The sequence below is a fragment of the Sitophilus oryzae genome, unplaced genomic scaffold (assembly GCF_002938485.1).
Source record: "Sitophilus oryzae breed Bouriz unplaced genomic scaffold, Soryzae_2.0 scaffold_85_pilon_pilon, whole genome shotgun sequence".
Taxonomy (NCBI): domain Eukaryota; kingdom Metazoa; phylum Arthropoda; class Insecta; order Coleoptera; family Curculionidae; genus Sitophilus; species Sitophilus oryzae.
The window spans coordinates 3,378,054-3,394,321 of NW_022147483.1; the positions used below are offsets into that span (position 1 = coordinate 3,378,054).

Sequence of the window (16,268 nt, forward strand, 5' to 3'; positions counted from 1 at the left end):
AGATTAAAACTAATATTAGTGCCAAACTGCACATCAATATCTGTTACCGTTTCGGAGTTACGGGGTGTTTTTCAAAAATGTGCATTTTTAACAAACAGCTATAACTTTTTTGCTATGGAAAATTTTGTATTTTTGTGAAAACATTTCCAAAGCACCTTTTTACGTACAATCTAATGGTGTAAGTATATTTTTTTTTAAATTAATAATTTAAGAGTTATCAGCAGAAAAATTGATTTTTTATTTGGGACACCCTGTATTTAATTCACTGAAAATAATTTAAAATTACCTTATAAAATATAGCATACTTTTTCTCGATTTCTCTTCGAGGTATTTGAAAAATCGCCCACTTTGAAAGCGCCGGCTGTAATGCAAAAAAATCTGTGAGCATCAATTAAAACGAAAATAATATTTGCAGTGAGGGATGCACAATTTTATAACAATTTAAACTATATTTAACATCAACACATTTAAACTCTATCTTATAACAATAAAAATTAATAGCAAACCACGAGATTTTGCTACAGGTGTTCGACCGTTTTCTGTTATGGACAGACGGGACCGTTTTTGAACATTTCTCGCGGAATTCATTAACTCAGTGAGGGTGAAAGATATCCCCGCATAACCGCTAAGCACTTTTAATTCTTGTCTAGATTATTCGGGCAATTTAAAAATAAGAACCTTTATTCTTCCGCAAAGATAAAAATCCACTAAGGATAACAAGCACTAAGCCTGGCGGCCTCGGCGGCCAACGGCTGGAATCTTGGTTAGCTATTCAATTATTCTCGAAATTGGCCGCAAAAGTTTGCTGATAATTTCAGCGTTCTGAGGCGGTGCCTCGTCTTGCTCGGAAAATATGTTTTCAAGTTCCATTAGTGGCAGATCATTAATAAGGGGTCCAGATCCTACTAGTTCGCTAAAAATTCTGTATTTCGAATGGAAGTATAACAAAATATCAGGTGCGCTATATTTTTGGAAAGGTAATTTTAAGTTCTCTTCATTTAATTAAAAATATACAGGGTGTCCCAAATAAAAAATCAATTTTTCTGGTGATAACTCTTAAATTATTAATTTAAAAAAAATTATACTTAAACCATTAAATTCTACGGAAAATGGTGCTTTGGAAATGGTTTCATAAAATTACAAAATTTTCCATAGCAAAAAGTTACATCGATTTGTTAAAAATGCACATGTTTGAAAAACACCCCGTAACTCCGAAACGGTAACAGATTTCGATGTGTGGTTTTCACCATCATGTTTTTGACAGAAATTGAGCTCCAGACACTAATATTAGGTTTCCTCTATCTTTTATAGAAAAGGGTGTTTCCCGTTAAAAGCGTCGAATTTGACCCACCCTGTACATGTCATAAAATCATTAGAGAATTTTGTTAATTTTCCCTGGTACCCCTGAATTCTCGAACCAGTCAAGTTTCAGTTTAGAAAAAAATTCTGCGTTTTTTTTAAATAAATGTTGATTTTTATGTTACCAAGTTTCGTTAGACTGCTAAGTTTTTTAATAGTTAGTTTTTAGGTTTGTCAGATCAATAGTTTTTAGTTTAATCAATATATCGCTTAAGCTTTATTTTGTTTACGTTAATATGTGTATTTTGAGACTATTTTGAGAAGCTATATGGGGAGTTTTATTTATGTACCGGGTGTCCCACTAAGAATAGCTCTCGGCTGTATCTCGGAAAGTATTAACCGTAGGGCTTACGGAAAAAAATATTTATAACTAAAGAGGCTATGAGAAATTGCTGGAAATTATTTTCAAGTTTGTAAAACGGCCGCTAGGTGACGCAACTGCTATGGAAAATAAGAAAATAGATTTTTTACAGAATTTTGCCTAGATAATGGGTACTATAAATAATAGCTTCATAATCTTCAGTAAATTTTGGATTTTTTTTGTTAGAACCATTTCCCATAGCCTCTTTAATTACAAATATTTTTTTCTGCAGCCGCTACGGCTAATGCTTTCCCAGATACAGCCAAGAGCTATTCTTAGTGGGACACCCTGTACTTTGTTCAGGTATTCATCACCTCAGAAAATATATAAAAGAAAGATTTTTTTTTATAACTCTCTTCCAAAATAAAACGCCCCTTATAGTAATTTAAATGGGTGATTTTTTTAGGAACATGATCATAAAAAGTTTGCAATAAATGGGATCATTTTTGTCAAAAGAAAAAGAATCAATTTGGCATGCTCACTAGCCAAAAAATAGTTGTCATTGCCATATATTGTATTTGTCAACTATCATGACTTAGATCATTATGAAACATCTATCATTTATTAAAATTGAAATTGAAGTTTGTAAAAAAAATAATTAAAAAAGATATATATAAAAGTAGTAAATTCAAATCTATTTTGCGATGTTTTTTTTCCTGAATAGTTTTTTAAATATTAATTTTTGATGTTTTTTTTATATCAACAAATCCGAGAAATTTTAAAAAACTTTTGAGTGAAAATAAAATTATTTTAACCTCTATGGAAATTACCGTCGATTTTCTTTTTGCGGATTACTACGACACCGATTTCTTTTTCTCGATTGTTCAGGATTTTTTTCCCATTTGTTGTCAACTTTTTGACGGTCACTGTATAAATACCAACTAGCACAAACAACTTGGGGGTCAATAGATAAATGAGGGTTGTGAGTACTAAAAAAATAAACACGATAATTTTTTTAAACTGTTTTTTAATTATACTCAATTTAGGAATATATCGATGTGCCAGTTATTTTCTTAGAGTTTTTTTTTCGAAATCCGTATATGAAAAAATATCTATTTTTTTAGGAGTTAGTGCGAAATGTTTTGTGTTTTTAAGCTGTTTCTAATAGTTTATATCTGTTCAGTTTCGTAGTTGATGTTCTAACTAAAAGAAACCGCTCTCTGTTCCTAACAGAGAAATCTTTCCAACCGCCTATATATACAGGATGATTCTTAAATAAGGTTAAAAAAATCTGTATATTTTAGAAAAATTTTTGGAGCTGCAGGTTTGTCTGAGGCTGAAAGCAAAACACAAACATTTAAAGTTGTCGCTACCTATATGACCAACATTATTACTTACTGATCTCCTCTGTAGACCTAAATTCTAATATGGTGGTCACCACTTTTTTGCAAAAATACCGTATGATCGAAAAAAAAAACGGCGTCAACGATGGCTATGAAATGAATATCTGTGTTATTTTATATGTAAATTTATATGGGAAATGTCATCGATCGTCATTTCCCAGCCAACTGGACGCCGTTTTTTTTTCGATCATGCGTTACATAATTACATAATATACTTTTTTTATAAAGATTTGAGTACCACTACTGGTGCACTTATTTAAGACTCGCCTTGTATATAGTTTTGAAGCTTTTTTATATTGTATACATATATTAATAATTAAAAATTCACAAGAATAATCCTCGTATGTGGTCTATACGGGGTGATATCGAAATTATTGCATAAACCGTCATTTGATTGTATTTTATCAAAAATTTGAAACTATATGGTTCAAAATAATATTCTGGAAAAAGTTTTATTAATATTAGATTAAAGACAATCAAATCACAGTTTACACAATGATTTCGTTGTCATTCGCTATTTATACAGGGTGTCCCAAGTTTTTTCTACCAAAACTGTACGGTCAATAGAACTGTAGACTTTTTTCCTATATTTTTTTCGAAAAAAGTGAGACATCCTGTATATTAAATCTGAAATACCGCTACAATCGTGTTATCTAGGATGTACTTAAGAAGGAAATTTTGTCTTAAGTGAAAAAAGAGCAATATCGTGTGGAATGTCCATGCTTCAGTTTTGTTTTCCGTTGTACAGGGTGGCCAATATTGTTAGTAGCACTTTAGAACCTTTTTTAAGAAGACAATTTAAGATTTAAAGTGGGAATTTGAAAGAAAAATCTTGGGTCAGTCTGTATAAATACAGGGTGTCTGAAAATACCACTCAAATCAAAGTTAACTTGATTTAACACATCTCATCAGCTAATTGTTTTTTTCCTTAAATATTGTCAAACTTACTCTAGAAGGGTAGATAGATGCATGATATTTTCGGACACCCTGTATATTGGGTCTTGTATATCTTTTGACGAAATTATTAGAGATGGAAGAATGAAAGCTTCAAACGTATTCGAATTTCTTACTTTTGCTTTTGTCATACTTATGATTTTCTAATCGATGTAAACATCTATGGTAAGATTGTTAAATAAAACATTTAATATTAAAAAAAAAATAATTTTTATTTGAGTCCCAACTGTCTTGACCGCCTTGGCACATCAGGGCCGTACTTAGACTAGTTGGCCTAGTTTAAGCCAACTAGGCGGCCTAGTTGGCCGCCTGGAGCAAGCCCGAACCCCCCTACAGACTATTTTTTTTACGAATATGTATCGAAATAAATATTGCAAGATTTTCAGAATTAGCATTTAAATTTTGTATTTAAAAGGAGCATCGCATGGTACCTAACAAGAATAAAAAAAAAACACATTACAAGGTACATTAGCCAAACTAACATCTAAAACTAGGTAATATAAATGATTATAAATTATTAACAAAACAAAATTCGTAATAAATACATAGACATAATCCTGAGAAACAAAATTCCTAACATGGACAAAACTAAAACTTTTTTCTTGCTATTTTTTTGGCAAAGTCTGAAATAAAATTGTCCATGTTTAGACTGTTCGCTATTTCGTGCTCAATAGATATTAAAGATAATCCGCTTAATCGTTCTTGTGTCATACTTGATCTCAGGTAATTCTCAATTATTTTGAGTTTAGAAAAACTTCTCTCTCCGGTTGCCACTGAAACCGACAGCGTTAATAAGATTCTTATGGAGATGTAAGTATTTCGAAAGTTTCCAATCAGATCGGGAATTTTTAAATATTTTAGTGTTTGTTTTGGACAACTGTAGTTTTCGGCATTATCTGGTGGTGTTAGAGCAATTAGAGCTAATATCTCGTCCCGAAGCTCTAGGTCATTAATATCATGTTTGTCTCCGTCCGTTAAATAGAGATGAGCATCCATACAATGCTTATTTGTTATTTCCTCTCGTTGATATTCCTGAGAACTGTGATGTCGTATAAAAACGAAAAATAGTCCGAGTGAGCTTTTAACAACCTTTCGCGCGCTTTCACACACGCCGGCAAAATCGGTGCCGGTGCCGGAGCTGAAGCCGATTGCAATATAAATAAATTAGCTCCTTCACATAAACTCCGATCCGGTAAAATAATCGGGGCCCGGCAAATACAATAGACTTAAATACAACTGTCGGAACGGGTGCAAAGCCGGCGCCGACTCCGGCACCGATTTTGCCGGTGTGTGTGCAAGCGCTCTTCCTGGAGAGCCTCATGGATTGTTTCCAGGACAACAAAGAAAAAATCGATTTTAAACTTTTCCTGCGGATCTAAAATTGGCTCATCCACTGATTCATACAAAAACTGTCTATTTTTTTTTTCTGGGACGAGCTCTAATGTCATTAGTAAAAACTGCTTCAATTTCCAGCTAATTCTGCCAGCTCTGCAGCATCCACTAATATTTCTCTAAAATGGTCGTCAGTCCTTATTTTGACAAAATAGCCGTCGATAGCTTTTAGAGCTTTTGTGGACTCAATGATGTCGAGTTTCTCATTCTGAAGCAGTTTACTAGTTGCATTTATACTGTTAGAAATTTCGTACCGAAAATGACCATTTTTCCAAAATGTTGTACTGACGCATGACGTACCGAATTTGGTCAAGATGTACCGAATTCAGTACAATTGTACCGAAACATTTTGCGGCTATTAAGCTATCTTGTACACTTTGCACTAAAAAATGTTCTAAAAAGAACAATGTTCGACTGCAAGGTCTGCTAGTAAACATTTTAAAGCTTAATCACAACACTATTTATTTAAACCAAAAACTCGTAATACAATACTAAAGTGTCAAAATGAATGACATGCAAGCAGAAACTGTTCAATTTATTAGAATAAATATGTGTAAATGCAAAAAAAAACTTTTTTCTTGAAAGCAGTACCACAATTTTATAAAACGGGCTATTAAAATACTATGGATAACGCAAACGACGCCTCGCGAATTGAAACGATATTCTATTGGTCTGACGTCACCCGCCGTTCTCAGCAGCAGCCAGACGTGTTCCGTTTATGTACGTATTTAGGTGGCGTACTCAGACATTTTTGTTGCTTTTAGCGTTGATTGAAGGAGCTTTTTATGCTTTTTTGTGCAGTTATTATTTGTATGTGTTGTGTGTTCTGAGAATTTTTTAAGTAATGGCAGATTCCGGGTTTGTAAAAGCACAATCAGATAACTTGCCAAAAGTCGATGCTTTTATATTGGCTGCTTTTATAAATACAAATTCCCAATTTATTGGTGCTGAATTCGAGGACAGAGACAAAAAACAGAGAGGTATGTAACATTTATTCTTTGTAGTACTGAGGCATATTTAAGTATAAGTAGGTACCTACTGTTACGAACTTTTATATAGTTATAAATTTTAATGTTATAAACTTATTTGTCAGATCAGGTAGGGAGACGTATGGAGATAATGCTGTAGGTTATGTAGAAGTGAAAAGAGACAAAAATATTTCTTTAGTACGTGGAAAAATAACTCCAGAGCATAGCGTGAAAAAGAAAATTTTTTTATATATTGACACCCCCTTATCCTTGTTATTTTTAAAGATTGTTTTTTTTACGAAATTATAGGAAATAAATTGTGTATCAGTAATGAAAATATTATACAAGGTGTCCCATAAGCAAACGCCAAAATTAAGTTACTTTTTTAAGTGAAACACCCTATATATTTTTAGATTCTTCGGAAATTTCTAGATATTCTAGATATATTTCATGTATAATATCCTATACCTATCTTCAAATGTTTACGAAATATTGACAGTTGAAAAGCGAAAAATACCTACAATTTTCTGGACCACCTTTTTTGAGACACCCTGTATAACTAGAATTAATTTTAAAAGAGAGTATAGGTAAAAACCATGCAACTTTTTTATTTAATGTTTTCTTCTAAAACTTGCATTTAAGGCTGTATGTGGGTGTCAAAATATAATGAATAACCCTGTACACACACATTCAAATTTCATATACCTATGTAAGACAATATACATAAATATATGAACTTACATCAAAATGATCTTCACAACAATAAATCGTAAAAATAGAGGATAATTTAACGTTTTTCTTTTCATCTCTTCTCATGGCCTTGGACCATTTTTTTTCTGTTTTCGCTCATCCATTACTATTTATAAATATCACTAATTACTAATTATGTATTAATTAACACAAATAACTAAAATTTTGACTCGGATTCAATAGCGTTTAAAAGCAAACTGTGTAAAATAAACACGCGTCTGGCTCCACTCAACCAGAAGAACGGCGGGTGACGTCACAGCGGCAAGGCGCGGTAGAGAGCGTTTGCCCGGCCATTTAAATTACCAATATTTAATTATTTTATATTAGAGGCATTTCTTAATCGATATCAACGATTTTTTTTGTTCAATTTGTAATTATATAAACTATTTTTTAAAACGATTATTTAAAAACATGCATTTTCCTCATTGGTGAGTCATTGTTTAAAAAACACTGAATCATGTCTAAAAATTCTTAAAAAAATATACTTACCTAATTAGTGTGAGATAATTAATTATAGTTATTAAAAACTTTGGCACTTTGGATTTTTTAGATTTATAAATAAAACATTAGAAACAATTATACGCAAAAAGCATTTATTATAAAAATAATTTTTAATTGGATTAGTATTAAACGAAACAGACCAAAAATGATTAGTGAGTATGAACTAAGAACTAGGTAAAATATTCGGGCTGTTATCTTCTCTACTGACTTCACTGTTTCTTTCGTCATCCATAGCTTCCATTTTCAGTCTCAAGATTTCTGTATCGGATGCCTAAAAGGTTTATAAAAAAAAATTGATTAGTAGGTAATTTGTAGGTGCCCGGTCGCGTAGAGGTACAGGCTCTCGTCTACCAATCTGAAGGTAGTGGATTCGAATCCCACACCCGGTATTGCATCAGCCGACTATTTTTATTAAAATAAAAATAGTTTGGGTACCTAGGTCGACTCAGCCTTAAATGAGTACTTGGGATTCACAATCCTGAGGTAATAATGGGCGGTTGAAGCGTAGTGCTAGCCACATTACCTTCCTTGTATACCGAACGGCTCTAGTATGGCAAGCTGTACCTTGCAGCTGTACCAAGGCTGTAGCTGTACCAAGGCGTTGAACGCTATATACGGGAGCTATTATTATTATTAGATAATTTGTAATTACAATGACGTATCTACTGGAGTTGTAATGGGGGTAATTACCCCTCCCAGGATGTAATTTATAATCAAAGAGGTATTATTATATTTTCTCCAAAAAATCCTTTATGGGTATATCGCCACTGCAAGAAAATCTACAAAATAAAATAGTTATTTTTTGTAAACACTGTTGCGTTAACCCAAACGGAAACTATATACTTGTCAGAAGTTAGGTTTACAGATATACAAATTTGCCTAACGAACAAAAAAATGCTCAACGTTTCGGAAAGTTTATCTCTTTCCGTCGTCGGAAGCAAAAAAAAATACAAAGAATAAAGAAAAACTATTTAAAATACTTAAATTCAACTATTCGAGAACACTTTTTTTAAAACAGATACGTCTACAAAAACCGTTGACGTTCTGTTAAAATGTCATTAAATCAAGTTAAACTTCAAAATTAACAATTACTACCTGATAACAATTACTTAATAAGGTAAAACCAAAAAGCCCCAAACTTTCTGTATGATTATTTTTAATTTTTACGTATGTTATGTTTATTTGTGTTATGTGTTATATCAAAGAAGCGATTGCCATACATTACTAACATCTACAGATGCATGAGCAATACATTTATTTTTATTAGATTGTATTAACAAAGCCTCCTTTATTTTAAAGGAGGCTTTGTTAATACAATCTAATAAAAATAAATGTATGTATGTTTTCTTTTAGAGGTTATCGCTTCTTTCATTATAATTTTGGCGTTATTAAAATTTATTCGGTGCCCTGTGTCCCATGAATGCTGACAAATCTTAGATTTGTGAAAATCTCCCTTTCTTAAATAATCTTTATTAGGGGATGCAATCCCGCACCAAAATCTCAATCCCGCAAACCCGCGGGATTAAATCAATCAATCCCGCGGAATCCTCAAAATTGCGGGACTGTAAACAATAGTCATACCCTTTTTGGTCCTAAATATTCCACAATATATTGATATAGCGTGTATCTTAAACTAGCTGTACAGGGTGAGTCAACGATAGAGTCAAGTCCATTATCTCATTTGTTTCAAGGTTTACAAAAAAATGTTAAATACAAAAGTTATAGGGAAGGTTAAGATACACATTTTAAAATTGTTATAGAGTATACAGGGTGCTTCAAAAATATGTGGCGGATATAACATATGTTTTTTTAAATGCAACACCCTATTTTTTATTTTATTTTTAGATTCTGCGTAAAACTCTATAACTTTTTTATATATAATGTTATATACCTAAAATTAATAGTTTTCGAAATATTTAAATTTGCTTATACAAATGTTAAATTGCAGTGTGGTAAAAAAAGCCGTAAGGGGAATCCTCCGGGTTCCGAACGTCGACGCATTGGTCCGGAACGAAGAGGTTTGAATGGGTTTGAACTTAATCGAGATCGATTCGGTTACCCAGTAGTAATGTGTCGATCCCGCGGATCCCGCACGGTAAATCCCACCACTTTGATCCCGTGGAATCTCAGAGAGATCCAGCATTTGCGGGATTGCATTCCCTAATCTTTATGTTCTTTAATTCGAATTTATTTTTATTTTTTTGCAGTGGCGAAATACCCATATATAGGAATTTTTGGAGAGATGAATCCGCCATATAGTAGGTATAGACCTTTTTATTATTGTCTTTGTTTATAACTAAGATAAAAATGTAGCATAAAATAAAATTGCCGTAAGGGAAAATACAAATAAAAATAGAAATTACAGGCCAATCAAATTCTATTTTTTCCCAGTCACAATACCTTTCAGAGTAAATTTAACCGTAGTGTATGGGGACCTTTACACGGGATATACTTACAGGATGAGTTACGTAAAACAGTTCGTTTTTGCTATGATCCTCGTCTTCAGTCTTGCACAGCACGCATTTTTTGGTGTTGGCTTTTTCCTTGATCGATGTGTACAAAGCTAGCCTTTCCTTGGATATCTGGATCTTTTCTTCTGCCAGTTTCTTCTCTCTGCCAGACAGAGACAGCGTCTGTTCCTGAAGCTCAGATAATTTTTCTTTGTATCTAGAAAGAGTTATTTAGAATAAGAAAGAGTTAAGTAGAATCTTAGTAGAACCTCTGAAAATAATAGACAATATAGACTTGGTGCATTTTAGTTGATTTCAAAAAATTCCAACCGCAGCGCTATATACCGCAGAAATCAGAACTTTTTACTATGTATTTCACGCCGGCGCCGTCCCGGTTACAGTTCATGTTGATAGCATTAAAATAATATTGAAATCGTGGCTTTGTCATCATATCGTTTTGCTAGTGCAGTTATTGAAACTATAAAATACTCAGGTACACGAGGTTTGTGTGATGTACCTAACGCTGATGCAGGTAGTAAAAAATAAGTGAAAAAAAACTTTAACCGGGCGAGAAATCTCGTCTCGAAGACAATTTCTCGTCTCGTCTCGATCATCGAGACGAGAAAGATTCCTTTATTTTTTGATTTAGTCTTTTATCCATATGGGTTTAAAATTTACCTAGCTACCTACGAAAGTTTAAAATTTTTACTTCGTTGTGCAACAAATTGATTTTTGTTTACTTGAAACAGTCTTTTATTGAAAACCTTTTTTTCTTCGACATTACTTGAATTCGTTTAACTCAATAGGAGTTGATAGAGTAATTTATACAAAAATGGTGCCATAAGAACAAGAATATATTATATTTACGGCATTTCTTTATTCTGAAAAGAACGACGGATCGAACAGTTTTGGGGAAGTTACCTTTTGATTATTTGTAATAATTGTAAATAAAGAAATGCAAATTTGCATTGTATGAGAAAATATTTCCCAACATAGTTTTTTATTTCCATTTTTCTAGACTTTTATGAGCTGTTGAGTTATTGCAGCATCTAAAGCTTTTCGAGATCGAGAAATCTCGAAAAAATTTCTCGATCTCGTCTCGAAATCGAGACGAGACGAGACGAGAAATCTCGAATTTCGAGAATCTCGTGAAACCCTAGTTCAGACAATTTCAAATGTTAATTAAATAAAAAAAAATAATGTTAAATGATGTTAAATAAATAAGATTACATCAGCTAAAGCAGAATTACCTGGCTTCCAATACCCTAGCTTCCTGACTAATTCTCCTATCCTCCACTATCTTCTGGCGCATCTCCCTCCTCACCTCCTCCATTTCCTCCTCCCGTTCCGTCAACTCCACCTCCTTTTCCACCAACCTTCTCCTGAAATTCTCCAAATCCACCTTCTGCCGCTGGACCAGGTTTCTTTCCCTGGTTAGCTGCTCCGTCAGCTCTTTGGCCACTTGAATGGCCGTTTCGGCCTCGTTTTTCACTTTTTGCACCTCGTAATCGGTGACCAAAGAGGCGGAGACCTTTAGTCGCGTCTGTTCTGAGTCGATGCGCAGCTTTTCCTCGGTGAGCTGCGCAGTGACGCGGGCCTGTTCCGCCAGAATGGATTCTTTAAGCGTCTGCAAAGAAACAGTCAAAAATAGTATACCATATTTTTTTTATTGGGAGTAAAAATGTAACCTAGAGATCAGAAGAGGATCACAATAGATCTGAACATGCCGCAGTGGAACATGCGAATAGCCACCTTAAAAATCTAATCTAACAGGTGACAGAAAGCGTCACTTGTTATTATTACTTTCTTGGCTTTATAAATATGTAAATATCAAGCCCTTCTGGAGTTACCTTAAGTTGTTCCCTTTCCCTTTCTATGGATGTCCGGCTGAATTCGACCTCCCTGTCGAAAGCAACTGCTCTAGCTGCCAACGTTGCCGCCGCTTGTTGCATGGCCCATCTCTCCTCCTGAGCGTTGTGGTCCTGTTCGGAAATCTTCTGCTCCAACGTACGAACCAGAGCCAATAGTTGGGATCGGTCTTTTTCAGCCTGTTCTCGGCATTTTTCCAGAGACAACCTCATAGCTGAAATAAGAACGAAACTAGTAGGGGAAAAGTGGGTAATTTGGAATAATGTTGGGACACCCTGTACACTACATGTTAAAAAAAGTTATTAAAAATAATAAACAATAAAATCTTACTAGCAACTTCTCTTTCTTTATTCTCAATGGACCTTTCTCTAACCACACTCAGCACATCATAGTCACTGATCACTTTTTCTTGAAGTTTCTCCAAAATCACTCCATTTTGATCTAATTTGTCAGCACTCTTGGTTATTCTTTGGCTGATCTCAACACCGTCAGCCATCAGATCCATTTCTCTATGTTTCTGTTCTTTAAACCGTTCAATTTGATCCAAAAAATCCTGCTTAGCTTCACGAAGAAATCTGGAATTATTAGAGATGGACAAAATTATTATTTCTAAATAAACTTTTATTTAAAGATAACAGTTTAAAATAACAGGTTTTTGTGGTTGATTGTGTATATTCTTACAGTCAAAATCCCAAAAAGGAGTGAGCATATAAAAAATAAACACTTTTTGGACAGTAATAAACAAGAGATCGTTAAATAACTTTGGAATTATTAGAGGTAAACAAGACTATTCCTTTTCAATAACAATTGAAACTGTTATTTAAAGATAACAGTTTAAAACAATAGGTTTGTGTTGTTTATTGTTGTTTATATTATTACAGCCAAAATCCCAAATAGAAAGAAATGGTTTTATTTCCGTAACTGTTATTTTCTGACAGTAACAAGTGTTGCAAACTGTTATTTACAAATAACAGTTGTGAAATAAAAGACCGTTGAATAAAATCTCTTCTGAAACCTGGAATTATCAGAGATGGACAAGACTAGTATTTCTAAATAAATAACAATTGGAACTGTTATTTAAAGATTACGGTTGAAAATAACAGGTCTCTGTTTGTTGATTGCGTATAGTATGAGCATATAATAATAACCAGTTTATTTCCATAACTGTTATTTTTAGACACTAACAAATGTTGCGAATTCTTATTTATAAATAACAGTTGTAGGTAATATAAGGAATCGTCAAATAACAACTTGTCTCTATACCTGGAATAATCTTCACGAGCTGCTTCCAGTTCATCCCGATGCTTTTGTTCCAGACTCTTGAGTTTTTCAGTCCAGTGATCGAGTTCTTCAGCATGCTGGACCTTCATGTTGGCTAGTTTGTCTTCGTAGATCTTAGTAATGACTTCCGTTTCTTTCTGGAGGCGTTGCTCGACCAGTTCCGAAGACTTTTCAAGCATTGTTATTTGTTTTCTATAAAATCAATTATTTTACAATGGTACCCAAGAAGATAATTTGATATTTGACTTACTTATAGGACTCTTCCATCAAAAAGAATTCCTCTTGGTGTCTTTGTTTCATATTTTCCACGATCTTTGACACTACCTTATCGTTTGCGTCATCGGGATCTTCAATGTCATCACTTGCGTACCCCGATTCTTTAAAATTTCTTCTCCCTGCATCAATACCACCCAACGCCAACGTCCTAATGTTCTGATTGATCCTTTCTTGCTGAGCCAGCATTTCCTGTTCGATATTCTTCTGTTTCTCGATATATTTGTTCAAAAATAAGTCAAATTGGTTCTCTTGCTTCTTTAGGATCTGTTCTTGTTGCTGTTTGATGTCTGTTAAACTTTGCTCGTACTGCTTCAGTTGCAGAGAAACCAGCAAAAACGATTCTTGAGTTTGCAAGTTGGAAATGTTTGTTTGGAAATTTTCTGAAGTCTGGACTGTATTATCAGTGTTTTTTTCAATATTCCTTCGAAAAGAATCATCTGCATTAGTCTTAGTTTCAGTAGAATCTTTAATATCGACGTTTTTTTGGACTTTTTGCTGATCTTCTCGAGTAATTTCGGGTGTTTGGGACTGAATCGTCGTGTCTGATCTTGTAGCTGACGTGGTACTTCCCCCTAACCAATCTGGAACATCTAATACAAAGTTTTTAGTAAGAATCTTGCAAATATAAACATAAACTACCTTCTCCAGTATTTTTTCTGCCTTCCCTAGTTGCAAAAGCGTCTAAATTTGGCTTTCTACTTCTAGAAATCGGCTCAGGAGATTGTTCTGATCCGAATAATCCTAAAATATCCGATACTCCCGTATTGGAAGCTCTCCTTCCTCTTCTGGAAGCCATTCCAGTCTTTTCCAAGTCCAGACTAGCACTCAGTGCATTTCTTTGAGGTATTTTATCAAAGTTTCCAGGTCCTTTATCTCCCAATATATTTTCTAACGATCCAGTACCACTTTTTGACTGTGTCAGATCAAAGTTAGACCGTTCCAAACTACCAGAACCAGTTTTTTGTGCTTTACTGTCTTTCAAGATGTCCTCGAACGAAATTGCTTTTTTTGAGTCGCTTTTTTGGGTAGTTTTAGGTAAAATATCATCTAAAAGGTCGAGAGGTTTTTTGGTTTCAGATTTCTGAGGCGCTGAAGGTAGAATGTCGTCTAAAATATCGCCTTTCGAGGAAGATTTTGGTTCTTTTTTTGAAAAATCTAGACTGTCGGAGCTACCTAGCCAATCTAGCCCTTTGCTGGTAACAGAAGTCTTTGAGGAACCTTTTTGAACGTCTTCAGAAGCATTTTCTTCAACATTAAAACGTACCTAGAGTTTTATTTTAAATATTAAAATTATTAAAAAAAAATATTTTAAAAATCTTCCATCGCGCTCCGCCTTCCTTAATCTTTCTTATTGAAAGGTAAATCATTTAAATTATAATTAAAAAATAAAATTATATTAATTTTAATTAACAATACCTTGGGTTTAGGTCCAGGACTACTTGCGATGTTGCCAGGCGTGTCTAAATTACTTTTTTCATTTGATTTTTCTTCTTGAAAGCCAAAAATGTCTTCGAGGGACTTTTTAGGGTTAGTTTTCGCCGGGCTTGCTTTTTTAATGGCTAGTTTTGGCTCGTCGAAAAAGCTGTCATCGGAATCGAACTCATTGTCCAGTCCAAAATCCATCAGTTTGTCAAAAATTAAGTTAAAAAACGATTTTTTGTAGGTCGATTATACGCGCTGTAGTGGATGATTTGTTTCATTGTTGTCATATACAGTAGAATGGTTACTATAGCAACGCGTGAAATTCAAACAGGAATTGGAAAGCTTATACAGGGGTTGAAAAAAAACGAATTTCTGATTTTGGTATAACTCTTTGAATAAGAAGACTAAGGAAGGAGCATATCAAAAATCTTAGGTCCACCGCGATAGGCCTCAAATATGGCCGACTTAAATTCCGGTTTATCAGTGTCCTTCTAATTTTATTTAAAAAATGTAAAACTATGATGTAGGGTAGACGTGGGGTAGACTCCATAATTTGTTGTATTATTTTACGTTGTGAATAAATGTTGGTAGTTATTAAAATTGTTATAAAAATATATAATTGTAATAAAAATAGATAAGTTATAATAAGTATTTATTAACACAAACATCCGATACGCTACTGAAGCAGGTAAGTCAAATTAACGTATCTAAATTCTTTGACATCTAATCTTTGACAAGTAATAAATAAAAGCTAAAATGCAAGAAAAATATATAATTTAGTTAATTTAAGTGAATTTCATAAATGATTGGTTTACTACACGTATGTATATTATATAGTCACTTACTAGCGAAAAGTTGTTCCATTATTTCACTCAGTTTTTGCCGAGATCTACCGCACGCTACACAACCAACTATTTTAGAGTCTTTTTCGATAAATCGCGATAGTGTCACTGTTAATTTAAGTTCTGCCACAATTTCCATCTAGATTTACTACCTTTATACAACTATCAGTAGTAGAATAAATAATAAATAACATAAAATAAGCTCCGTAAAGACTGACAAATCCATAAAATTTCAAATCAAATTCAAATGTGTCAAATGAATCGTCAAACAGAACTGTCAAGGATCCCCACCCTAGAGAGCTTTTATGGTGGCTTTTCCGCCCACCATGCATGAATACATGGATAGCATTATGCTCCTTCCTTCGTCTTCTTATTCAAAGGTATAACTTCATTTTTTGGTCTTTCTTCGTTTTTTTTTCACCCTGAAGTAGCTAAAAATCGATATATCTATTATACAGGATGTTTTGACACACGTCTTCTATGCATAAAAATTAATTTCT

At 33.6% G+C, this 16,268-nt stretch overlaps 1 protein-coding gene across 1 annotated transcript; it reads right to left on the bottom strand.

Moving 5' to 3' along the window:
• Positions 1 to 7,742: 7,742 nt before the first annotated feature.
• Positions 7,743 to 15,301, bottom strand: LOC115890171 (interaptin-like). Its single transcript, XM_030910332.1, has 9 exons — positions 14,921 to 15,301; positions 14,144 to 14,768; positions 13,479 to 14,094; positions 13,211 to 13,420; positions 12,278 to 12,522; positions 11,929 to 12,161; positions 11,329 to 11,705; positions 10,085 to 10,295; positions 7,743 to 7,899 (listed from the first exon to the last, which is right to left on the bottom strand). The coding sequence occupies exons 1-9, from the start codon at positions 15,125 to 15,127 to the stop codon at positions 7,792 to 7,794; spliced, it is 2,832 nt and encodes a 943-aa protein (XP_030766192.1). The 5' UTR covers positions 15,128 to 15,301; the 3' UTR covers positions 7,743 to 7,791.
• Positions 15,302 to 16,268: the final 967 nt, after the last annotated feature.

What these genes read in the sequence shown, in the direction of transcription:
- LOC115890171 (XM_030910332.1), bottom strand. Translation starts at nt 15,127, where the DNA reads ATGGATTTTGGACTGGACAATGAGTTCGATTCCGATGACAGCTTTTTC. An exon ending in GGGAAAGGGAACAACTTAAG is followed by an intron (nt 11,706 to 11,928) that starts GTAACTCCAGAA and finishes GTTTCTTTGCAG; the next exon opens with ACGCTTAAAGAATCCATTCT. An exon ending in GCTAGGGTATTGGAAGCCAG is followed by an intron (nt 10,296 to 11,328) that starts GTAATTCTGCTT and finishes AACTCTTTCTAG; the next exon opens with ATACAAAGAAAAATTATCTG.